General features: G+C 36.9%; 1 protein-coding gene across 18 annotated transcripts in view; it reads right to left on the reverse strand.

Annotated features, from left to right (window-relative positions):
- The window catches only part of Mlip (muscular LMNA interacting protein), a 199,064-nt gene that overhangs the window by 39,127 nt on the left and 132,321 nt on the right, over positions 1–27,616 (reverse strand). For 6 of the 18 annotated variants that reach the window (XM_032911536.1, XM_032911529.1, XM_032911531.1 and 3 more), the window contains 4 exons: positions 24,485–24,556; positions 4,052–4,117; positions 3,887–3,970; positions 3,702–3,761 (listed from right to left, as the gene is read on the reverse strand). The exons of 2 other annotated variants lie outside the window; for them this stretch is intronic. In XM_032911536.1, the coding sequence (XP_032767427.1) occupies positions 3,702–3,761; positions 3,887–3,970; positions 4,052–4,117; positions 24,485–24,556 (282 nt within the window). The remainder of the gene's footprint in view (positions 1–3,701; positions 3,762–3,886; positions 3,971–4,051; positions 4,118–24,484; positions 24,557–27,616) is intronic. 10 more of the 18 variants (XM_032911532.1, XM_032911528.1, XM_032911524.1 and 7 more) reach the window with 5 other exon arrangements.

Raw genomic sequence — 27,616 nt, forward strand, 5'->3', positions numbered from 1 at the left:
TAGTCCAGAGTGAAACAGTTGATCAACATTTGGTGCCTAACGTGGTGTTCAAATCCACAACCCTGCGATTAAGAGTCTCATTCTGAACAGACTAAGTTAGCAGGGCAGCTTTTCAGAAGTTATTGACTGTTACACTAAATTTAATTTTCTAAGTCATTCCTCATACCAGAACCTCTGATATGATGTATGTGCTGCTTGAGGGATCGAGGGACCATGTTACCCACACACTTCTGAGTCCTTACTGTGGAGTTTTCAGTGTGAGATCAGCATAATAGATGCTGGTGAAACGGTTGAGACCATGGATGGGTGACACTAGACTCAACTGTGATGACGATAGTGCAGATGCTTGCCAAAACGATATCAAGAACTGGCCAGATGACTGGACTTTTTAATACTGTAGTTATGGGGATCATTGTGGTAGCTGCTGTTTGCTGTTATAGCTGAACTGATACTTCATAAAGGAATTCAAACTGCTGATTTTATTAAGACCTATCATGAGCATCCTGTAGAACTTTGGGCCCCACAGAATGAAATAGATGGTGAGGTAGTTGATGAAATAGCTGGTCTGAGGATAAGCTGTAGTGCTAATTAGAAATCAGTTGAGTATATTAGAAAAAAACAAATGAGATTTAAATGTGGTTGGAATTTCCCTCTTACTGTATTAAACCTTTAAAGTTTAATGGAAGCAAGTGTGATTGAGAAAAGGTTAAGATGCATTTGATGAATCAGTTTCATTCTTCCCAAATGATTCACGATTTACATCAAGAACTTTAGGATACTTTCTCAAAAATATTGTTTGATATGACTCGAATGAATGCTGTGGAGAGCCTTGCAGACACTTTAGCTTCATTTAATCCTATGCATTATTTTAATAGATTTCTTATTCCGGTAATTGTTACAGTTGTTTTTGCTGTAATAACTTTACTAGCTTGGAAATGTATTCTGGCTTATTTATGTAAGACTGTGCAACAGCATGCTAGGCTTATTTACTTTGAGGATGTATAACCTTCAGCACAAATATAATCCTCAACATAATTAAATATAGCTTAAACAAAAGGAGAACACGTAGTGTGGAAATTAGTAAACCTTGTATCTGGCAGGAACACCGAGTGCTGGGATTGTTTTCAGGTGCACCCAAGCCCTAGAGAAATCTTTTGTATCCAATCAATGATTGCTTTCTAAGATTCATAGAGCTGTGTTTCTGAAGGAGCTTTGTGGGTTTTGCATGACTTCAGTCACAAGACTTCCTGGCAAACTTGAAATTCTTGTATTACCGAGCACTGCAAATAGTATACAATGAAGACTGAGAAGCGTGTGAATCACGTGTAACTATAGTCAGCACATAGATCAGATCAGGGACTAGTATGAGAAATAACTTACTCTAAAATTAGCTTTTATATATCAATAAGTAATGCTTCTATAAATCTGCTCAGGTTTCATTCCTCTGACGCTCTTCCACCCTCGAGTGTCTGTTTTTTATCGATCATCCAGTGTGAAACGGTTTACCAACACCCAGCAATCACTCTTTGTAATGTGTGTGCAACCACAAAAACAACAAAATATAATATAAAATTTTCTAGTTACTTTTTCAGTTTTAAATTAGTAAAAGTCAAGTTACCAAAAGGAAAATAAAAATTAATCAAAATATCACAAAGAACAAAAATATTTGTTGAAAATATTAATGGTAACAGAAGTCAGTACAATATGACAAATATTACAATAAGTGTAAATGGCTTAAATTTCCAAATAAACATGATCTTACATTGTATAGAAACTGACATATATATATATATATATATATGTTTTGAAAGAAAACTGGGCAAAGGGACACAAAAAGACAAAAGATAAAAGTATAGAAGACACATGTAGAAAAACACATCTTAAAAATGGTAAATATAAGGTTTCTTTATCACAGAAGAAAGTCAAGTTCAAAAAGGATTATATTCTAGCAAAGTTATAAAACTTTAGATTTGAGCATGATCTTCCTATAAACATCAATAATATAGTTACAAAATGCACAAGTCAGATTTTATAATGCCTCTTGTAGACATTTTTTCCTTCCTCCTAGTAGCAAGAAACAACTCTATTCTCTTATACTACACACTCTCACAGCTTTCATAAAGATATTCTGCTCTGATTATCCTCTTAACATAACCTTTATACTATGTTTGACTGGCTCAACCTCTACCTACCTATGATGTTTTGCTCCTTGGAATTCTATACAGTCTCACCATACATGCTATCCATGTGTCTCCTACTAGCTGCAGACTGAAGGACTCCATTCCTACAATTCTCATGCAAACACTATCTAAATTATCACACCCTCTATCGTCCATTATTCTGCAACTATGTCACTGTGCCCTAAGCAGAGATGTATAACTCATTCATGGTTTCTCCCCTTTATTGCTCATATGTGAATTATTATCAAGCCCCAAACACATTTGCTTCTCTATGGCTCCTTTGAATCTATCTTTCCAGCTCACCATCAGTCACTGTACTCCTGACCACCTCAGTAGCCTCTTCCCAGCAACCAGAATGATCACTTTTATTTTCTTATATTTTCCTTCACTTCCAAAGTTCATACCAAAACAAATAGATTCTCCAACTAGTTTTATGCTGTTTGTCCCTGGTTCAGAAAATTTCAAATACACTGCCTTTTTCAACATCCTCACATAAATAAGTCATGTTGCCTCAAGAAATTCATATATTACTATGCCTTGGCCTAAAGATATTATCACTGGTCTTTCTGACTCCACATGTGGATCTCAGAGTAAGCTCTATCTTTTCTTCCACAACTGTAATAAAATCCCTAGAATTTTCACCTGGTTTTACCTTTATCTTTCTAGTGCCTCAAAGCCCAAAACCATAGAATGAACATAATAGATACTTGAAGCAAATACCACCAAAAAGGCATACAAAAAATTGTGATATTTATCTCTAATGTTGCAACTGAAAATGAGGACTACATTCAAAATCTTCTCAGATACATAATATCCCATTGTAAACAATTTATGCTAAAAGTGTATTCAATCAAAGAGAAAAAAACAAGGCTGTAAATGATAAAAAAAATTCGTTATCCATAAAGGAAAAACAAAATAGATATTGAAATTGAGATGAATGGAGCTACATTACGCATTGGAAGGTATAAAATTAAGGAACTGTATCCTTTGTCCTAACAAATGAAAACAGTTACATTATGAAAAAAAAAACCAAATATACAGCATAACTCCTCTGACAGCCTAACATCTTCAAAGATCTGCTCGTTTAAGTCACAGAAAAATGAAATCAATTCAATCGTTAAGAAGCGAAGAACTGTTGGATTAACACCCACATGAAAGCTACCAGAGTGTTTCTATAGTCAATTTCATATCTACACTTCTAAGTATGTATAAATTACATTAAACTGAAGCTATGGTCCAAAATTAATACAAGGAAAACCTGGAATATTGATTTTTCAAACTGTCTTAAATTGATTCACAGCTGAAAGTAATTTTATATTGCATTTCTCTGACGACTGACCTATGAGCATACATGTAAACAGAAGCAAAAAAGTATAGTAAACACTATGCTTTGCAGTGTATACACTGATTGCTAGCTCCTAAGTTGGTTTCCTAGTTTACTGCTGAACCTTGAATGACAGTTTGAAATTATCTATGCAAAAAATCGAACAATACAGTAAACTGTTATAAATATATACATACTTTGATTGTTTCAGAACCCAACATTGTCTGTGAGGGCCGTGAAGGAGAATCAGAAGAATGCTGGAAGAGAAAAGGACAAAAGAAAAGGGAAGAACAAGCCTGTGAGGCGTCGTGTGACAAGACAGAGGGAAATGAAGAAAAGCAAAGCAAAGGTTTGAATAGCACATTCTACTCTACAGCATTACCATAGACAAGGAGTCCTGCAAGACCTTATCAATGGTAGCACAGAGCTCTTCAGTTTGCTGCCTGAGCTGTGCTGGGAAACACAACTAGAAGAATGGAAACCAGGAAGGGGGTTAGCAATGAATTTGGGGATTGCATATCAAAGCAGGGTACACTGAAGTCATTACCTCCACTGGTAGGTCTGACACTCTGGCCTTGGAATTGCTTTCAGTCCTGGCTGGTTCATCTAGTGCCTAGTGATAAATGAAACAGTTCTCACATGAGGTTTCTTGCTGGTTACAATGTTGTAGTGCTATCCTTACTAAGAAGCCCTGGAAATGAATCTCAGTATTTCCAAGAAAAAAAACTAATGCAATCATTTAGTAAGATATTCTCAAACATGAAGACACATTTCACATCTGCCCACTTTCTCCTCTGAAGTCAGTGTCCCTAACATATGATGTAGTACTGATAATGGCAGAAGGCTCTCTTTAATTTTTTAGCCCTACCTTATATTTTCTACTTTGCTTTTACTCTATCTTTTAATTGTAACTAATTAATTACAACTTGTTTCTTATGTATCTTTGAAAACAGCTAAAGCTTAAGTCCATGCTAGATAATGACAACATATTCAAAACCTTGGAGTTGTTGCTATAAGTTTATATTTTTCTTTGAATATGGATGGCATTATTCTGTGTATGTAAAAGGACTCATGATTCTGTTATAATCTCATAAATATTATATTCATTTAATTTAAAAATTTTACCATTGTATTTCTTTATTTAATGTGTGCCATGAAGCATGTATGTGTGGAGGTCAGAAGAATAATTCTGTCCTACCATGGGTATTCCAATGAGAGTTGGCTCTCGCTCAAGTTAATGGTCGTTTATAGTAGTCACTTTTGCTTCCTGGACCACCTCATCAACCCTTCCTTTAGTCTTTGGTTTTAAACTTTGACTCCCTGATACTAAGTAGCAGCCAAAGTCTCTACTCACCTATTCTATACTATGTTTCTCATAAGTGATACCCAGATTTTATGAAGCAGAACTTGGGGTTCTCCTTTGTGGAGACTTCCATCATTCCCCCATCCCCCTTGAATTCCAGTTCCTATGTGACCTCACATATTTTTCCCTAAATATCAACAATGTTTTAGATTTTTGCTAAATTTTAGCTATTTCACAATAAGTAAATAATGGTCTGTCTTGAAAGAAAATAAATAAAACCAACAAGCAAACTAAGTATAATTTTCTTCTTCTAAATATTACTCCACTGTAACTTCTTCCTTCCTATTCTAGTAACTTCACACCATCCTCTTTGCTTTTGTGATGGAGAAGTCTCATGTATTTTAAACTGACCTCCAACTCCTACGTAACAAAAGAGGACATTGAACTCCCAGTCTTCCTGTTCTACCTCCCAAGTGCTAGGATTATGGACATGGGGTCCCATGATGCCTAGTTTATCTGCTGCTAGAGATTAAACCCAGGACTGTGTGCACACTAGGCCATCCCTGTATTAGCTAAGAGATATCTACAACAAGAAGTATCTTCTTGAGTTTGTGATTTGCAAAACAATTGCCCTGATGTGGACTGTCTTTCCATTTTAAGAAGCAAAATAAAACAAGTTAATTTAATATTTTAAGCTCACAAATTTTTTAACACTGAGATTTTGTGAATTCAAATTTTAAACCCACTTAAAAATAGAATTCTTGCTAAAGGTTACTTTTTGCCTTCCCTAAGCAAATATCATTGTCATTTACCTTTGCAAATATGTTTTCTCATCCATCCTGTCCTAGAGAATTCAATGATTAAAAAAGTCTTTGTTTTGTAACAGTGGTGCAAATTCTGTTTCTGGCTTTCTCAGCCCAGTCCTTCTCTACTTTGCCTGGTTAACAATGTTTTTGGTAAATGAGTTCAATGCTTTCAGAATATCATCAGAACCCAAATAAACAGTAAATACAACTTGGAGATTCCTCTTCCACACATTATTGTTGTCATATGTTTTATTAGATTGAAGTACATTGTCGGTATTTAATTTAAAATTACCTACGGAAATGGTTATTTCATAAAATTCTACCTACTTCTATATATTTTATTACTACGTCGAGCATTTCATGCAATGATTTTTTTTATCATGTTCACTCTCCCCCACCTTATTCCAGATACACCCCCTCCTCTACTCAGCCTCTTTTGTGACATTTTTTTCTCCTATCAAGGGCAATTTATGCTGTCCAAATATACTTAGTTGTACAGCCTTCTAATAACCATGGTCATGGTCAACTTCTTAGGGTCTACACTGTTAGATAAAATTGACCTTCTTTTTCCCACAACTGACAATTACCAGTAGTTCATCACCTAATAATAATAGAGTAGTGTACTTCATTCTCTATGCTAGCATTTGGTCTGCTTGAGCATCTGATGGGTTTGTGCATGCTATTTCTCCTGCTGTTCATTTGAACAGCTACCCTATTATTTCCAGAAGGATATGCTTCCTTGTACTCATCTGCTACCTCTGATTCTTACATTTGTCCTACCCTCTTTCCCAGAGATGTCTGAGTCTTGAAACAAGGAAGGAAGGAAGAAAAGAAGGAAGGAAGGAAGGAAGGAAGGGAGGGAGGGAGGGAGGGAGGGAGGGAGGGAGGAAGGGGAGGGGAGGGGAGAGGAGGGGGAAGGGAGGAAGGAAAAAGGGGATATGTGTCCCATTTAAGGCAAGCATGATGAATTAATTCTCTTATTCTCTATACCTTGGCTATCTATTGCAAATGAAAGAGATACATCAATTTGTGGATAGACTGATAAGTCATTAGGAGTTAATTTAATACTATGTCCATTTAGCAGAATAATAGTAGTGAGTTATATTCTATGGTGTGTGACTTGTCTAACCTAAAGTTCTCATCCCAGTAATAATGTCAGTTATATTATGGAGCAGGTCTTAAATGCAATGGGAAGTAGTTGGTTACTCCTGTGACATTTGTGCTACTACTGCAGCAGTGGGCATGTCTTATCAAGCATAGTCATTATTGTATCTCACAAGATCCACAGCTGCATAAGATTGATGACTACTTCACACTTCCATTGGCGTGCATGTTCCAGTGGCAACTTCCAACACTATGAAAACTATCCAATAGGAATGAAGCTTCTAGGTCAATAACAGCTCAATTGCTTTCTGTCCTATGACTCAAGTGCGTGATGTCTTCAGTATCAGGATTATACCTTCAAGTTCTAGAAAGCCAACAAAAGCATTGGCATATACCTATAATAGTTTGGGGTCTTTGGAACCTTAGCGACCTACAATTTACTGGCTTTTTGTCAGTCTGTGGTGTCTAGTAGTATTGTTGCCCTGTCTAAAGGGAGATTTTAAGAGATCATTTTAAGTCTTTTAGTGTATGAATACAGAAGCTTCTACAGTAATGGGTTTCCATATGACTTTTTCAAAAGCCTTTAGTGTATTTCGGTCTCCCAATATTCTCTCCTCTACTATGGCCTTGCCCCTTCCTTATCCTTTCCTAGTCCAGAATCACTTTTAACCCTTTACTCCCATTTATCTTTTAAATTTTTGATCGCTGACTCTAATGCTTCTGCTATAGGGAAGTTTCCAAGATACCAAGTCCTAATTCACTTTCAAAGTTTGACAATTCGTCATCATTAAAGTCATTCAAAAATATGTGGAATGTGTTTGAAGGCAATTTATAAAAGGTTATGAAATATGATTAGCAAAGTAATTAGAACAAATGTCTTATCCCTTAAGGCAATAGCTTTCAGCCGAAAAAAAAATGATCACTTGCATACATGTGTCCTGGTATGTTTGTACACAGACAACTAAGACCGCTCTCGACTGGGATGGATTGTGCAGACTGACAAGCCACCCGGTCTTCTGGTCTGCATCCTCTTCCTAGTCCTTACATCTTCACCGTTATTCTCATGCTATCGAACCCTGACTACAAAGTGTCTCATCAGCCGTGGAACCCCAGAAATCATTGCTCATCAGAATCAGTTTTTGTCTATTTTAACAGATTTAACTAGTCTTCACTAGTAGGCACTGTGTCTGGAAGGTATAAGATATGAACATGGAATATATTCCTAAGAGTTCAGACAAAGGACCATGAAAGATGAATTTCATCATTTATTCTAAGAGTTTCTTTTAAATTTTGATATTCTAATATAACTACATTTCCTCCTCTTTCCTTCCTCTAAGCCCTCCTAATACCCATTATTGTTTTCGTTCAAATCCATGCCTCTTTTTTTATATGCATGTATCTATATGCATATATACTCCTAAATATAGCCTGATCAGTCCTACATTACTTGTCTGTGTTTTCTGAAATGGCAATTTGATACTGGATATGCAATTGGTATGTTCTTCCCTCGGGAAAACTGTTTCTTCCACTCTCGACATTCCTTACTTAAGAAAATATGGTCTGAAAACTTTTGTTTTCAAATTTCGCTTCTCTGTATCAGAAAACAAAATTGGGAAAAATAATAACAACAATAGAGAACTTTATGGTAATTATGTTTTTCCTTTACGTTCTAAAATTATGATTAATCATAAGAAATGGAGCAAGGAAATAAAAAATTTCATAAAAACTAACTCAGAAAGCTTAATTTTCCCCCAATACAGTGTTTTTCCTCTGCTATTTAACCTGTAGGCAAGGAAGAGTACACTTCAAGTGTGCACTTCAAGATGTAACCACAGTACTTTACATATAATGTGCTTGGTCATAGGTAACCAGGGGATGAAGCCATAAAATAAAATGAAGAGTTATACTAAAGAACAATGATGAACTGTAATAGGAACCTTTGCAGTGTCAAGAAGATGAAAGGTCACATGACTCCACAGAGACGTGTGATTCAACTATTTAAGTCCCTCTGGAACTGAAAGCTGCTTCTAATGTGAAAGTGGGAGCATCACCTGATCTTTTGAGAAAGCTTGTGTGGCTACTGAGTCACATTTACACAAATATATAGGAGAGGCCAGTTAGAGTGACATACTGGAGGATCTCCCAATTTACCAGATGTTGAGCCATGTATAATATTGAATCTATAATGGGTATTAGACTACTACACATAACCTTCACTGTAGTATTAGTTATGGGGAAAAGAAATTCATGAAATTAAATCCAAATTTTGCATTGAAGGATGAACATGGCAGAAAAGCTCATGGCGTCCTTCAACATCCCAGCAAAGCATATGGCACCCCTTTGCTTCACAACAAAGCGTATGGCATCCCTTGACTCGCCAGCCATGTCTGTCCATGCACTTCTTACTGATCATCTTTTCCCACAAAGACCCCCTTGTGTTCCTTGAATTTTGTATCTTTCATATTTTGTGGAATTGACTTGCTTTAAATTTCAATTTACATATGAAATTCCTCCTCATTGTGAAGATCTAAATGTCTTCTGATAACCTCACTCCAGTGCAAAATTTAGCCACTCCATGGTTAGGAATACAGTTTGGAAATCTTAAAGGATATTGAAATGCTAGTTCTGGAGTTAAGTGTTTACCACTCATGCATGAGAATTATATTCATATCCCTCAGGAACTTCCATAAATCCAGAGTGAATGCAGCAGTCCTCCTGTATTTCCATCTCTAGAGGGTGGAGACAGGGAACTCTGAAAGCAAACTTGCTAGCCACACTAGCCATACTGGAGAGCTCTGAATTTGATTGAGAAACTTCGCCTCAAGAAATTAAGGTAGAAAAACAATAGAAGACAATTCCCAAAATCAACTTTGGGCTGCTCTGCTCTGTACACACACACACACACACACACACACACACACACACACACACACACACACACACACACACACACAAATCAAAAAAGACTATTGCATCATCAGCGTTTTTTCAATTGTATCTCTAGCCTATTGGGTCTTTGTTTCACTGTGATCAAAGGTTCAATAAAGGTATTTTGAATAGATTGAAGAGTAAACTGAGGGAAAACAGTTAAATAGATAGATGGCATAAGTAATATTGTTATATTACTTATAATAAAACTATAAAACACTCATTAAAATACTATAGAGATGTGATTTAAAATGTTTTTTATTCTTTTATTTATTCTTCTCTCATATTTTACATCCCCATATTTTACACATATTACAGTTTCGCCTCCTTCCCCTTCCCACAGTCTCTCCTCCTCACTGCTCCTATTTTCCATGGATCCATCCCCCATTTCATTTCACCTCAGAAAAAAGAAGGCTTTCCATGTATGTTAACTCAATATGGCTTAACAAGCTACAATAAGACCAGGCACATATTCTACATCAAGCTGGACAAGGCGATCTGGTAGAAGAAAAGGGGTCCCAAAGGCAGACAAAAGAGTCAGAGACAGACCCTGCTGCCACTGTTAGGATATCACAAGAACACGGAACTACACAACCATAACATATATGCCAGAGAACCTAGGTCAGACCCATATAGACTCCCTGACCTCTGTGACCCCACTTGAGATCCAATAAGTTTGTTATATAATTCTGTGGGCCATGTTCTTGTCATGCCTTTGATCTCACTGGCTTTTGCAATCCTTCCTCCCTCTGCTCCACAGGACTCCTCAGGCACTGCCTAATATTTGGCTGTAGGACTCTGCTTGTGCTCTCACCATAAACTGAGTATTTTAACAAACAAGTAAGAAGTGTTACCTATTACTATTCAACGCTTTGCCATCCAAGTCCTTAGCATGTGATCAATATTTATGAAATAAATTGTTTCAGCCCAAACCAAATGAAGTCAATACTTCAGCCTGTGGAAAATTACCACAGGCAAACATAATTCTTATGCTACATTAAATATTGAAATATAGCCAATGAATGTCAAAATGCTCTCCTAAAGCTATAAGAGATGACAAAGATTAGGAAGTAAGGCTATGATTTTGGGATAGTCTAACTGACCACACTATGTTAAATAGAAGGCTATTAAGGCAAAATATCCTTGAATTTTATTAAAATTTATTTTTTAATTGACTATGGTGAGTAGTTTGTCAGATGCATCATCTTGACTCAGTCCTAATAGCCATAGAATATAGCTTTTATTCTATGATACATATTTTTATTTAAAAATATTTAAGCCTCCACTTAAAGATGCTCTTAAAAGAACATGGAGAATTGTACAAATGCAATTTCTGTAAAGATCTATAACTATTCAAAGTATATTCCTCTCACTTGGCATGTCTATGAACTTCTAAGTCTGAGGAGCTCTGTCTTACTTGGTGTTTTAGCTCTGGGGGTTGAGAGGATTCGATGCCTGCTCCTCTCACACAGAAGGCTGTTGTGCTATTTTTAGCTGTTGTTATTGTGTTTGTATTTTTAGTTTTTCATAAACTTGCTACCAGTTTCAAATTCATTCCATCAAGGCTACCTGGCAGGAGGATTCATATCTGACTTTTCTTTCAGTAAGAGCATCTGGAGATTGGTTCTTCCCTCCAGCCAGTGATCCTTTCCTTGTAATGTACCTTGCCTCTCACAGCATCACAAGGAATCAGGATGTTTGTGAGCCCTGGCTTATTCAATTTTTCTTGAAGTTAAATTGTTTCCAATTCCCTCAGATATTTTCTCATAGAGGGAAAATATTATGTCATTCTCATTTTATGAGACTATAAATACATTTTAGCAACTAACGATAAAAGTATTATTAAAAAAATAGAATCCAAACTCATTACCTCTTGCTCAGTATTTCAATGAATATGTCTGCTCTTATTGCTGGAAAGAACAAGTCTGGGAGAGATTGGATCAAGTCTGAGCTTCAGTTTAATCACAGGTCCTAGTTGTACTGCTTTGGGGGAGTTTATGAGGCTTCTCTGAACTCCAAATTATTTACAGAGTTGTCAAGACCAAAGCTCTCACAACTGCATTGTCCAGTTGCTAAATGTCACCAGGTCTAAAATAACTTCCCTCCTAGCAGAAGGCCTCCTATAACTATTCAGTAAAAGTACAATCAATGTGGAGCTGCTAGTATTCTCATGCTAATTATGTTCCCTAAAAACCTGTTTGCACTGTCCAGCAAGTAAGACACTGAGAGACCCTGCCCCTAGTTTGTTTTGATTGGTAAATAAAGTTGCCCATGGCCAATGGTTGGACAGGAAGATAGAGGCAGGACTTTTAGATTTCCCAGGTAAGAGATGGAGGAAGGAACAGGAAGGGAAAGAGCCACCATGTTGGGGAAAGAAGAGAGACACCAGGCCTGATATGGGAAGAAGACAAAGAGTATAGCCATCATGTAGGTGTCACGGACTGTGGCCCAAGAGGACTGCACATTTGGGTCTAGGGCAGCAAAGACGGAATACAGTATTAGTAAATAACCAATTCAGGAATATGGGGGAGGGGTGGGTCAGCCATGTGGAGGTTAGGAAGTAGCCCAACCATTGAGCTGTTTAAGACATATAAAAATATAAAGGGTGTGTGTGTGTGTGTGTGTGTGTGTGTGTGTGTGTGTGTGTGTGTGTGTGTGTGTGTGTGTCCTTTGGGAACCCAGAACACTGGGGCAGGTAACGAGAAATGCCCTAGTGTTATTTGGTTACTGCTATTCAGTGGGAAATATTCTGTAGATCCTTCTCCAGGGTCTAGCTCGTTGAATTCTGCTGATCTTTCTATCCGTGCATTTTTCTCAACTCCCCAGATCCAGCCCTTGTGCTATATCAAGTGCCCTAGCCTTGTTTGATCAACACTGCCTATACAATACCCAGTCTCTAAGCTTCTTTCAGGACTTCCATGCCCTACACGACTTTCCCACGTTGAACCCACTTATCCATTCAGCCAGATACTGACATCCTTCTCCAGGGTTTAGCCAAGTGAATCTTCCTGATCCTTCTCTCCATGCATCCTTACCAACCCCAACTCTACTTTTAAACTCTCGTCTTGGACCCAGATGCAGCCCCTGAGCATCATCCCAGTCTTCCGTATCCACCTGACTTCATTCCACCTAAGCCACACCCAAGTCATGGACCCAACGTAACCTGCACATGCTCGTCTCTGCCCCCAAAATGCTTTCTATCCATATCAGACATAGGACAAACAAAAGAAGTTCACATGTCCAAATCTCATCATGGAAAATAAAAGCAATATGAAAGATCAAGACAGTATCTTCCTTCCAACCCCGCCTTGTGCCAGAGGAAATTACCTAGATAAACCCTGAGGATACAAAATTTAAAATAACAATCATAATTTTATCAAAGAATTTAAAAAATTGAAAGACACTGACAGCTCAATGAGCGTGAGGAGTTTAGAAAGAGAAAACATTGTATAATTGGCAAACAGAATTATTTTTGGAAAATAAATTCAGGAAGTTAGAACTCATCCACCCTTTGTAATGAGATGTTAAGCTATCAGTAAATTATGGGATTGACTTCAGCTCTATTACCTAATTTTTTTTTACCATGGCTTAGGAAAAGATAAATTTAAGGCATATTTTAATGAGTTAACTTCAGTGTGTTTCGTTTGGGCTCCCCAAAGTAATCATTTCTCTCAATCATATGTGAGTATGGAATACCAATATATATGCCACCCGCTATAAACATAGTTTATATTCCCATACCAGAAGGATACAAGACAGCTATTTTGAATATCACAATGAAAACCATTGTATAAAAATAGTAAAGCAAAAAAAAAGAAAAAGAAAAGAAAAAATAGTAAGGGAAAGATTTAGTTTATCCTGTTGTCAAATCGGTTTGTCTTATCTGTTTAATATTTTTAAACCATGGGTTGCTAACTGCAATCTGATTAAATGTAAGTTTTTAGTGAATGTTTTTAAATTTTCTGTGGTTCAAAAAATATATAGTTGTTAATTTAGGACATGACCTATACTACAGGGACATCAACTAATATTCTTTTTTTTTTAATTAATGAAGAGATGTTCAGGACTCAAATATGTACTAACTGGTTATACTCAAATGCAGTCAGACATGTGTTCTTTTAGAGCACTTGTGACTACCACTTATGTGCATGTTGGTTTCAGTCTTTTAAAATATGTGTGTGTGTGTGTGTGTGTGTGTGTGTGTATAATTATATCATGTCCCATCATCTCTTTCCTCCAACCAATATATCCCATGTAACCTTTTTCTCTCATTCAAACTCATGATCTCTTGTTAAAATATTGCTACACACACACACACACACACACACACACACACACACACACACACTGCTCAGTTTCATACAATATTACTTGTGCGTATATGTTGTCAAGAATAACCATTTGGTGTTGTTTGTGGTTTTTTTAAGGTTGAGACCTCGTGAACTTCCTGTTGCCATGTTTGTATGCTTATGGGATCATCCTTGTTCGGATCTTGATTAATCAACCATGTTGGTGAAATGTCACAGGTGTAACTCCTCTGACATTTCTAGCAAACATAGTCTCACAGCAAACTCTGGCTCTTATGATCCTTCTAGTCTTCTCTTCTGCAAAGATTCCCGAGCCTTAGGTATAGGAGTGGTGTGACAGGTGTGTCAGTTGGAACTGGGATCCACAACTCTGGGTTTTGAAAAGCTGTAGTTTTCTGTAATGCCATGTCTGCTGCAAAGGCAATTTTCCTTGGTGAGAGGTGAGAGGTAAAAAACTACACTTATTTTTGGTATAAGAATAGATATGTGGAATGCAGATAGGGGTTATGCTGGTTCATAGGTTTTCTTTTGAGATCTATAACTTTACTCTCCATGGGTAGTTGGCTAGATTTTAGTACCAGGCATGATTCTCTTCTTATTGTCCTGCAATCAAATTATAGAGCTGATGGTTACTACTAAGCTATACAGGCTACCTCTGTACCCTTAAAGTTACTGCGCCCTATTGGACATTGTTGTGGTCCATAGGGGTCACATCTGAGTAGGACTGTTAATTGCTTCCCTTCATTGGAAGCTTTCCTGGAGCTTTATGGTATAATGAAAGCTAGACCTCAGGAAGGAGGCTTCCAGATTAGATCCAGCTCAGGTTATGATGCTGATATGTTAGTCAGTAGAGACTTTCCTCTCATCTATGGGAGGTAAACAAAGGCAGTACCAATGGCCTATAATGTTTGGGAGTCTCTTACACAACCCTGACCAGCAACTCAAAAGTGGGATTCTCATGTCTGGTGTTTGGATATTTGTTAGATAGTCTGTGGCTCTAAATGTATATATGTATATGTATATGTATATGTATATGTATATGTATGCGTATGCGTATGCGTATGCGTATGCGTATGCGTATGCGTATGCGTATGCGTATGCGTATGCGTATGTGTATGTGTATGTGTATATGTATGGGGTATATGTGTACACAAGCTTTTGTGTATTATCACTATTGGCACATAAGTAGTTAATGGTATGTTCCTTGTAAGTTTTCAGATATCCTTACTGCCATTCTGCCCTCCTCCTTTCTTCTTTATCTCTCTCCCTATTATTAATTGCAGTCACCTTATTTTTCACATTCCTCCTTTAGATCACGTATACCTTGCTAGTTGCCTATTAGTGGCTGTTCCACTTTCATACCTGTGAAATAGTCTCTTGTCACTCTCTGGGTTTCCGCAGTTACTCCAGATTATACACTCACATCTGAAGATGTGGAGCTATGACCTCAGATGACAGAAAGCGATTGGCCCTTGTCATTCTGGGTTTATGTTACCTCACTCACTGTAATCTGTTCATTCATTTACCTGAAACTTTCATGATTTTGTTTTTCTTCATAGCCGAGTAGTATTCCGTTATGTAAATATACCACATTTTCACTATCTGTTCATCAGCTGAAAGATATTTAGAGCAGCAGCAACCATGGATGAGCAGGTATCTGTGGAGTGGGATGTCGAGCCCTTTGGGCATATGCCAAGGAGTGTTACAGTTTGGTAATATGGTAAATTTATTTCTAACTTTTTAAGAATTCCTTACATTGATTTTCAGAGTGGTGGAGCCAGTTAGCATTCCTCCCAACAGACAATGGTGATGCTCTCTTTCCCATACATCCTCTTCAGAATCTGACACTGGTTGTTTTGTTTATATTCACAGTAGGGTAAGACAAAATCTCAAACCTATTTTGATGTGTAATTCCCTAATTGCTAGGGACGATGAACATATTTTGAGATAATTTATGTGTAGCAATTTTTGTTTTGTCTCCACTTTCTTGAGTTCTTTTTTATATTCTGTCTATTAATCCTCTGCCAGATGTAAAACTGGCAAAGATTCTCTCCCATTCTATGGACTTCCTCATCACTTGATACATTGTTACGTCGGCTCTTCAGATGTCTCAGTTTTATGAAGTTCCATTTCCCATTTGTTAGCCTTAATACTTGGACAAATTGGGACCTATTAAGAAAGTCCTTCTGTACAACTACATCAGGTAGGCTACAACCTATGTTTTCACCTAAAAGTTTCAGTTTCAGGTTTAACATTGAAGACTTTGATCCATTTGGAGTTACTTTTTGGCAAGGCAATAGCTAGGGGTCTAGTATTATTTTTCTACCTGTAGGCATCCAATTTTCTCTGTATTATTTGTTGAAGATAGTTTCTTCTCTCCAGTGTATATTTTTGGTGTCTTTGTTAAATGTGAAATGGTTATGTGTACTCATGTTTGACTCTCCAATTTTGTTCCGTGTGTCTACATTTATCATTGTGCCAGCTCCATTGTCTTTTCTTACCGCATATCTCTACTATATCTTGATAACTGGAATGGAGCAATTCTTTCACCATTTTTCTTTTTGCTCAGGATTGTTTTGGATATCTGAGGTCTTTGTGGTTCCATATAAGTTTTAGAGTAGTTTATTCGATTGCTCTGAAGAATGAATTAGACATTTTGCTTGGGATTTCACTGAATCTGTAAATGGCTTTTGGTAGAATGGTCATTTTCACTAAATGAATTCTGCCAATCTACGAACGCAGGATACCTTTCCATTTTCTAGAGCCTTCCCAGTCTGTTTCTTCAGGGTTTTCAAGTTTATCGTACTTGTCTTTCACCTCCTTGGTTAGGTTCGTTCCTAGGCCTTTTATTGTTTTTGGAACTACTGAAATGGTGTATCGATGCTCCTTCTTAATGATTTTTGTTGGTGGTGGATAAAAAAGCTATTGATTTGTACAAGTTGATTCTGTATTCTGCTGCATTGCTGGATTTGTTTATAATTTCTTGGAGTTTTCTGACAGAAGTTTTGGTATCTTTTTCGTACAATAGTATGTTATCTGCAATAGGCATAATTTGATTTTTGTTTCCTATTAAGATCCCTTTAATGTCCTTCTTTTGCCTTCTTGGTCCAGCAAGGGATTTGAGCACAATAATGGAAAGAAGTAGGGTTAGTGAACACCCCTGTCTCCTTTCTAATTCCAGTAAAGTTCCTTCAAGTTTTTCTCCATTTTAAATAATAATGACTGTGAGTTTCTTGCATACAGCTTTCATTATATTGAGGTATATTCCTGCTAGTCCCACTCTCCAGGACTTTTGTCATGAAAACATATTGTATTTTGCCAAAAGCTTTTTCTACATTTATTGACATATGATTTTTTTGGTCTTTAAGTCTGTATATTAAACAGTTTATTATTTATTGCTTTGCATATGTTAAACCATCTATGCATCTCAGGTATAAAAATAACTTGGTCGTGATGGATAAGGTTTTCGATATGTGTCTATATTTGAGTTTTAGATGTTTTTTGAATATCTTTAAACCTATGTTTATCAGAGATATTGGCCTGTAGCTTTCTTTTTTGTTGTGTATTTTTTTTCTGTTTTTGGTATAAGAGTAATACTAGATTCATAGAATTTGAGAGCATTTTTTGGTCTTTTGTTAGTTTTTAAAAATTGTTTTGAAAAGATTGACTATAGATCTTTTTGGAAAGTCTAAGAGATTTGTGCTGTGAATCCATTGTTTTAGTTGGAAGGCCTTTTACTATATTTTAGTTTTCTTGATATGGGTCTGTTTAGATTATTGACTTCTTGGTTTAATATTGGTAGTTTAGATGAATCTAGTAATTGTTCCTTTTATTTTAGGTTTTTGATCTTAATGGAATCTAGTCTTTTAATATCCCTTATGATATTCTGAACATTTTAGTAGTATGCTATAATATTTTCCTATGCATTTCTGATTGCTTCATTTGTTTTCATTATTCTGGTTAGTTGTGCCAAGGGTGAGTCAATCACGTTTTCAAAGAACCAGCTCACTTGTCAATTCTTTGCATTGTTTTCTTTGTCTTTATTTTATTAGTATCTACTCCATATTATTTATTTCTGTCAACAGAGTTTATATTTGGTTTGTCCTTGCTTTTCCGAAATTCTGAGTTGTATCATTCCACCATTCATTTGCAATTCTGACTTTTAAATATGTGTATTTGGAGCTGTGAATTCTCCTCATAGGATTGCTTCCAGCATGCTCCAGAGGATTTCATTGTTGTATTTTCATTTTCATTGAGTTTCAGAAAATTTTCTTTTTTGAATTTTTCTCTGACACATTTCTCATTCAGCAATGGGGTTGTTTAATTGTCATGGGTTTGTGTATTTACTAAAGATTTGTTGCTATTGATCTTCAGTTTTATCGAACTACAGTTAGATCAGACATACTTAGTTATTTCAGTATTCCTGAATTTGTTATGACTTGTTTTTTTGTCCCAAGGTGTGGTCTGTTTTAGAGAAGCTTCCACGTGCTGCTGAGTAGAAAGTATAATCTTTGGTATTTGGGTAGTATCTGAGTTAGGATTTCTATTGCTGTGATGAAACACCACGACCAAAAGGCAATTAGAGGAGGAAAAGGTTTGTTTGGTGTATAATCCCACAGGACCGTTCAGAGTTGAAGGAAGTTAGAATAGGCACTCCAATAGGACAGGGACCTCAGGGCAGATGCTGATGCAGAGGCTATGGGGACTGGGGTGCTGCTTACTGCCTCATTCCTCATGGCCTCCTCATCCTGTTTTGTTATAGAACCTAGGACCACCTGCCTGGGGATGACACCACCCACAGTGGGCTGGATCCCTAGCCAATCACTAGTTAAGAAAATGCTCACAGGCTTGCCTGCTGCTTGTGCTTATGGAGGAATTTCCTCAAGGAAGGCCCCCTCATTTCAGATGACTTTAGCTTGTGACAAATGACATAAAACCAGCCAGTACAGGTGGAACATTCTGTAGGGACCTGGTAAGTCTATTTGATGTCTAATGTTATTTTATTCTGATGTGTCTCTTTTATTTTTGTCTAGATGACTTGTCCACTGTAGAAAATGGGGTATTAAAATTATCTTCTACTAATGGATTGATCTTAAGTTGTACTTTAAATCCAGTAATATCTATTTTTTTTAACAAAAAATGAAATTGGTTGTACTAGAGTTTGGTGCACCCAATGTTTAGGATAGTGTTCTTGATTGATTGTTCACTTGATTAGAATGAAGTGTCCTTTTTCAGTTTAGTCTTAGTTTGAATTCAGTCTAGTAAGATATTAGGAGAGCAGTGACTTGTTTCCTGGCCCCATTTGATTAGAGGGCAGCACCATCTTACTCTACTGCAGTGCCTGTTTTTAGAGCCAAGATGACCGTCGTGCAGAGAGCCGTCATATGGATTTTGTTTCTTGATCCATTTACCAAGTCAGTGTCTTTTACTGGAGAATCAATGTCGATAATATTTAAGGTTATTGAAAGTGTGCGTTGATCGCAATCATTCATCATTGACTTTCGTTGTGTCAGTGGTCCTTTGTGTTTTGGTAATTATGGCTTCATATTTTTTCTGTAGTTTCTTGACCATGCTTATTCCTTTCCTGAGTCCAAAATAGCACATGGTCTTCTCTGCTACCTGCAGATCAAGATGTAGAACTCTCACCTCCTTCTCCAGAACCATGCTCACAAGCATGCTGCTATCTTTCCTGCCATAATGAAAATAGACTAAACCTTTCAAACTGTAAGCCAGACCCAATAAAATGTTTTCATTTATGAGAGTTGCTATGGTCCTTGTGTCTCTTCACAGCAATAGAAACCCTAACTAAGACAGTCACACTCCAGAACTTGAAGGTAAGATCCTAGTGTTGAAAATACTATCCACTTTTGTCACAGGACATAAAGAAATCAAGTAGGTACTGAAAATGGAAGCTTGATAACATTCAAAGTACTAGAAGGTGCTGTTTAGGCTGCTGGAGAGGCAGACTATCCACAGTCTTTCCCAGCTCTGAAATCTATGAGCTGAAGTAACTAATACCTAATGGCATGGCAAGATATCCCCAAGGGACAATAGTGACATGACTATTATTGGGGTGGCCAATCACATTCTGCTTGGATTTGAGGCCCATTCCTTGGGAAGAAACAGATATTTGATACTATAAAATTTGGCCAATTTTGGGAGATCATAGCCCTGTGGGTAAACCTGTTACTATTGTTCTGTTAAATGTATATGGTGCCAAATTGTCTTTTAAATGCATATCTCTATACCCATAGATTAGTGTTGCTCTCAGAATTTATTAGAGAAGTTTGGTTGTGCAGTGAATAGAGGTTTGCACAGAAACTTATTACTGGTCAAAGAGAATGAATGTCTTCAAGATGCTCTACCAAAATGTGAAAGCTATAATAAGCATCTTCTCCCTGAGGATCAGGGATCAAGGCAGAGGAGGGGGTGGAAATATGTAAGAGTCAGAGGTCAGGAAGAACCACAACAAACAGTAGTATCTTTTGGACATGAAGAGATGTTGTACTCCTGAAGGCACAGCATTTGTGGTGTCATGCCCAAGACCTTCCCAAGATCAAGGCAGGTAGTATTTTAACACAGAAGGGGGAAAAGCAGCCTATGAACCCCACTGCAACCTGGGGTGGTTGAGAGTTGATTTCTGCTTTGGGAGGGAGGGTCATTTTTCTTTAAGGATTAAGCCCCTGGTAGATTGGCCCTGCTCCATTAGATGCAAAATCCATAAGACCACACCATAAGCATATGAACAGTTAAATTCAGTGGGAGACAGGAAGTGGATCTAGGAATTAAAACAATGGTTCTCAGCCTTCTTAATGCTGTGACCTTTAATACAGTTCCTCATGTTGTGGTGACCCCCAACATAAAATTATTTTCCTTACTACCATATAACTGTAATAATGCTACTGTCATGAATCATAATGTAAATATTTTTGGAGACAGAGGTTTGCCAAACAGGGTTGTGACCCATGGCTTGAGAACAATTTACTTAAAGGAAGTAGCAGAGATAAATATGGGTCAAAATACATTGTATTAAAATTTAAAAATAGTTATATTAAATATATTCTAGGAGCTAGAGCAGAGATTCTCAACCTTCCTAATGCCACAACCCTTTAATACTGTTCCTTAAATTGTGGTGACCCACAACTATAAAATTATTTCATTGCAACTTCATGACTATAATTTTGTTACTGTTATGATTTGTAATGTAAATATCTAATATGCAATATATCTGACATGCAACTATCAAAGGGGTCATGACCACTGGTTGAGAACCACTGAGGCAGACAGCTGGCTCAATGGTTAACAGCAGTGACTGTTCATCCATAGGACCAGGAGATTTGATTCCCTGAACACACATGGCTTACAACCGTCTGCAACTCCAGTTTCAGTGGGTCTGATACCTCCTCCTGGCATTAGACACACATGTGATACACAAATATACATGCAAATGAAGCACACAGACTTTCCTTTTAATTCCAAATTGCTGATTCTTTCCAAAATAAATGAGTTTCTAAATGTTAAGTTCTTAATTTTCTCACTTAATTCAGAAGAAAATCCCTTTGACCCTAATGACACGATGAATTATGCTGTATAAACAGTTCAAAGAACTAAGCTATCAGACTTACTTCTGAAAAACTACAACATTGCAAAAAGCAATACAGTGTCATTTTAAAAGGTTATCAGAAATGAGCATGACTTTACATAAAAAGAGTTTGTTGAACTGAGGATATAGCTTACATAGGTACTTGTCTAGCATGCCTGAGGCTCTGAGTTCAGTCTCCAGTATCATTGAATGGAAAGAAAGACACAAACAAGAGAAGGAATGGGGCAAAAGAAGAAAGAAAAGTAAGGTAGGAAAGGGGAAACAAGTTTTTTTTAATTTTAAATGTAATTGTCAGATTTGGAACATGAAATAAGAAAAATTAATAGAACTGCATAAAATTACAATTTCACTGCTCCACTTTCTGCTGTTCCAATGATGTCATTCTGCATTTGTGATAAGCCTTGGGTGGCTCTGCCTCTGAAAGCTGCAGTTCTGGTGAGAGGCTCAGAGGACATCAGCTCATCGTTTACATTCTCTGTCAAGGTTCTCTTATTTCAAAGCTATCAAATCCCTTGCAGGTGAAAATCATGATATGGCTAATGAACACTGTGATGGGCATCCTGTGAATACCTTGCTGTTGATCATGGGAGATGCCCTTGACTGAAGGAAGGAAGATGGTGGCATTGCATGAGGCATGCGCTCTGATACTTTAATCCTATCTCGACTTTTATTAAGGTATGAAAGGTAGGAAGTCGAGGAAAGAGCTAGAGACCAATACTTCCGAGGTCATTGATGTCTTTTAACAATATATATGTAGAATTATGCAAATGATTTGAAAAGGAAAATAATTCTCATTTAATTCACGGCTTTTGAGGAGACCAGATATCCATGGTCTCAAACAATTCACCTTGGCCAAATAACTACACTAGAGTTTATACAACAATCTATTCTTCATTAGAGAAGCATTATTTTATTTTTTATTTTTTTTAAACTAACAAAAAACCTAGTTTATTTTTTGCTAATAAAATATATGTTTTTAATATTTGCATCACTCAAGAATGATGTCAGTTCTTTTTTTATTTTTGTTTGTTTGGAGACTGGGTTTCATGAATTCCAGGCTGGCCCTGAACTTGCCACATAGCTCAATATTTAACTCCTGTCTCTTCTGCCTCCAACTCCCATGTGGTGGGATTAACGGTGTATATCTCCACTATGGTTATGTCTGGGGATGGAAAACAGGGCCTTGTGATAGGAGAAGCATTATTTTAAATCATGTATCATGAATTTATATCCCATCATACCAAAATAAGATAATGCATAATATATTTAAAATAAATAACACAAAATCTGTCTCATATGAAAAGCACACATTGCATCAAAATTTTGTGAAGTAGGTTTGTGATAAAAATAGAAGTTAAACTAATTAATTTTCATCTTTAATGACCAACAGATTATCATCAAATAGTTCATTTGTAGAAAAGGAAGCTAGAAAGTCAGAGGTTTTAAAATAAATATAACTTGTAGCCATATCCCAAAGATTTCCAGATAATATTAACTATCATTTTTCTACATAGAAAGTTAACATAGTAGCATGCAGTGCCTCATACTCCAGGGGACTATGTATCAGAGGAGACATCAGGCTGTGTGTCTGTTTGTTCCTGCACACCTCTGAAGGTAGATGCTTGTGATCAGATTTCAGAGGTGGCCAACTGAAACTGGCAGATGGTCTCTGTCCCTAAATGCTGCCATGATCACCCTAGATAGGAAGAAAATGGGTAACCGAAGAAGCATTGCTTCTCACGCACTCTGATACTTTAATTCTATCTTAACTTTTATCTAGGTGTGAAAGATAGAAAGTCGAGAAAGGACTAGAGGCCAACTCTCGGCTGTTTCTCCAGCAGACGGCCATGCAGATCAATGCAGAACTCAAACTTTAGACCACATGTGGATAATCTGGAATTATTACCATAAACACAGGCTACAAGAAATGTTACTCATTTAATATTGACCTTATGCTTCTAAACATTTTCCACACAGTGCCTACTTTTTAGCTATCATACAAAAGCTTCAATTTCTACATCGTTAAAGAAAATAAGAATGAAGATTCATTAATCTATTATCAAAATTCCACCTTGCTGACAAACAGTTAACATTTGAAAAACGACTGCAACAGTATTTGAAGCACTGTTATTAGCCATGTGAAAAAATAGCTTAACTATAACTCTTAAATATCCTAAATAAATCACCATAAAATAACATAGGAAGTCTAAAATTTCCCATACTTGGTGTTCAATTTCACTTTGATTCTGATGTGAATTCATATGATTTTACTTGCACATATGTAATTAACTTATTAAAAAAATATATCACCCTATAATCTTTTAATTGGTGATGTTTAAAAGCAAAGCAAAACTACATAGATCTACATGAAAGCTATTTTGTCATTAGGAGTAAAGGGAGAATGGTAGGACCAATGGTTGACAAGCATGGATGAAGAGATTTCACTAGTGGTAGAGTCTTCATTGCTACAGTAGATATTTGGGTATTATAGCTGAGTATGTTTACAACATGGTAATGGAAGCTGATATTAATCAAATCATGAGCAGTCAATGAACAAGGTAACCAGTTGTGCATATAATCCCATTACATTCCGTTGACTGTGGTTGATGCAAACAGAGGTAGAAACTCTTAAACATAATAGATTTAAATTTCCAAAAAAGGAGAATCTATTGAAGTCTGATTCAAACTTCCAAGTCTGTTTGACCGAGGACAAGACACCCCAGAGGCCATACTCAAACCATAGTGACCACAAGGATGTCAGCCTTTATGCTAACCAAGATGCTTCCATCACACTATCCTAAACTAGGAGCAGTTGCAACTTAACTAAAATAACTGGAAAGCATACATTTTCTCAGGAGAAGTTTTATGCACATAACAAAAGCAAGTATTAGAAATGTAACTGTCACTCTGCTTTGAAAACAACACTGACCTTCTGTTCCAAGAGCAAAGTGTTTGTAGGGATTGCTGCAAAAGCCTTGTAGCTTGACTTGGTCTTGTATTGCTAGAATGGGTAACCAGAAAGCAAGAATGGAGATGAAAAGGGAGAAGAAAAAGACATAACTGCTGACAGGTCTATCAAGTTAAATGACACATAATCAGCAGAAGAAAGGGGTTATTTTCTACAACATATTTCAGAAAAAAGAAAAATTAGTCCATAATGTTAATCTTTTATTAGACTGATAGGCCAATAAACACCACAATAAGATGTTAGCCACAAATTCCAAACATTTCCACAACATTATATATAAATATCTTGCTAACTATATTTTGTCAGAGAAGTAGAATTCTATAAATGGGTTAAGAGTTCAGTTGGATTCTTAGGAAAATATTTTTCTTTTTATATAGCCATTAGTAGTAGTTAGTAGTAAATTTGTCAATCATTTAACTGAGCTCTTGATACATATGTGCATCATTCACGGAAACAAAGGTTGTAAAACACAAAATTCAGCAGCAGCTTCAGGTTGGTTTAGTTGAATTTTTAGCCAAGGTCTCTTTATGCAGCCTAAGATAGACTTGACCTCCATACGTAGCTCAAGTTGGCCTGAAATCCATGCTCTCCCTGCCTCCCCCTGCTAAGTAGTGGAATTGTTGGATAGGCCTCTATACCTAACTAACAGCAGTTTTTAACACTACAGTTTGTCCAATAACTAATTAATATCAGAAAATTAATACTAGAGTAGAAATGGAGATCAATTTCTTGGTCCTATCCTTATACTTAATACTGTAAGTACTTGTGCTTTCTAATCAGTAGTGTTAACAAAGGACACTGGACACATTCTATCTTCTAAGTCAAACAGAGCTACATGAGTTGTTTGGAAAAGCTTGAGATTAATGAAGCTTGTAGAAATTAGAATAAGGTAAAATTTAATATTAGAAGCCCTGATTTCATCTTATTATGGTCTTGAGTTGTTAAGACTCCTATTACACAGAACTCCCTACCTGAGGTGGCTTCCCCAGTGGCTCATAGCCAGCAGGGACATGGCACAGCACTCCAAGCTGCCTCAGTTCTTTGCAAAGCAAACCAAAATTTTAACAAATAAAAACTGGGGTTTTCAAAACATAAAGTCTAAAGGGAAGTGGAATATATATAGTTACAGAGAGGTAGAAGACTGGAATGAGTGAATTAAATGAGAAGGGATGAAAGAAAGGGGTAAGGGAGGGAATATGAGATTGAAAATTAACTAATAATAAGGGCCAATTGGGGGCCATATGTAAACCTAGTATTGGAGAGGCTTATGCAGAAAAAAAAACTCTGAATGAAGAAATCAAATAATGGGGAAGACAATGCCCCAGCTAAACATTGTTCACTATCAAATAAAGCCTCTTATTCCAGGAATGAGTTAAATCTAGTTGAATCATTGGCCAAAGGACCCAATGGGAAGTTTCAAATGCCAGGGATATTGGTTTCTCTCCTCAAACAGTTAATGCCATCTTCTTGCTAATGACAACACTTACGTATCTTCTCGAACATGCAAAAGTTGGGTGACTGCCTAACTAGAAGCTTAACTCATACAAACGTATAGTGTGTATTTTTTGATACCCCCTTTAAGCTCCAGACAGACCATGCTACCAATCCCCACCCAGTTTCCCTTGGATCCACAGATAAAAAACAACACACACACACATACACACACACACACACACACACACACACACACACACACACACACACACACCACTTAATCTTAAAATGTCTTTGCTAACTCAATGACTTGGTACTCCCAAATGCCCCTTGGCATCCCAGAAATAATTGGATAGATTGACCACTGGACACTCCAACAGAAAACTCACATGGCTGGTTGGTTTTATCTCCTGCCACTATTGTCTCTTTCTATTCCCCCCACCTCCTAATTCTCCCTGCATCCTCTAATTGCCCTGCCCCATCCTCAGTCATTGATTGCTGGTATCTTTATTGATCAATCAAGAACCAATTGAGGAATAGGACCTTATCATAAGAACCACCCTTTAAACTGACTAGTGTTCATGGTACTGTAAAGTATTCTACACACACCAGAATGCAAAGGTAACCATCAATCAACTACAAACCCTGTGATCTGTAATGGTGACCTGCATGCAAGATATACTGCTACAATAGAGACATAAACATTGGGTGAGTAACCAATGATTTAAGGACATTTCCAAGAGAGAAAGCCCACTCCTAACTCTTCTCAGGTGACCACACTTCTCAGGTGACCACAAACTTTAGGCTGATTTGCCATGGGCCTAGAGGAAAACCAAATGCTCTGGTTCTGCCAAAGAAACTTTACAATAAAATGACTCCTAGTTATGTTCTGCTTAGTGGCTTTCTCAGCCAACATCAAAGATTCTTCCTCTTAAAATAGATGGGAACTCGCACAGAGACACATAGCTGAACAATGTGCAGAGAACAAGAGATTTGGGGACGTTCACTTCTAAGTGGAATGTCTTCATCAAATCCCTCCTCTCAAGGTTCAGAAAGCTATTTGGAAGAGCATGTGGAAAGAAATCTAAGAGGCTAAGGGGATGGATGATACCAAGGAAAGAGCATGCATCAGACACAACAGAATATACTAATATACATATGAACTCACAGAGCCTGTAGCAACATATTCAGAGCCTGCACAGGTTCAAGTTAGACAGGGTTCCAAGGCAGAGAGGGGAAAATAGATATAAGATACCAACCTTAAACAAAAAAATATCTGCAATTGAGACCTGCTTACAAAGAGGTTTTCTTCCCTATCACTGTGTATACTAAATATACTTTAGAGTAAGTACATGACCAACAAAAAAAATGAAGTGGTATTTTTGTAGACAATTTGCCTCAAATTTCTTTCTTTAGACTTCTGCTGCTGCTGCTGCTGCTGCTGCTGCTGCTTCTTCTTCTTCTTCTTCTTTTTCTTCTTCTTCTTCTTCTTCTTCTTCTTCTTCTTCTTCTTCTTCTTCTTCTTCTTCTTCTTCTTCTTCTTTTTCTTCTTCTTCTTCTTCTTCTTCTTCTTCTTCTTCTTCTCCTTCTTCTTCTTCTTCTTCTTCTTCTTCTTCTTCTTCTTCTTCTTCTTCTTCTTCTTCTTCTTCTTCTTCTTCT

Source organism: Rattus rattus, chromosome 8, assembly GCF_011064425.1.
Source record: "Rattus rattus isolate New Zealand chromosome 8, Rrattus_CSIRO_v1, whole genome shotgun sequence".
NCBI classification, from domain to species: Eukaryota; Metazoa; Chordata; class Mammalia; order Rodentia; family Muridae; genus Rattus; species Rattus rattus.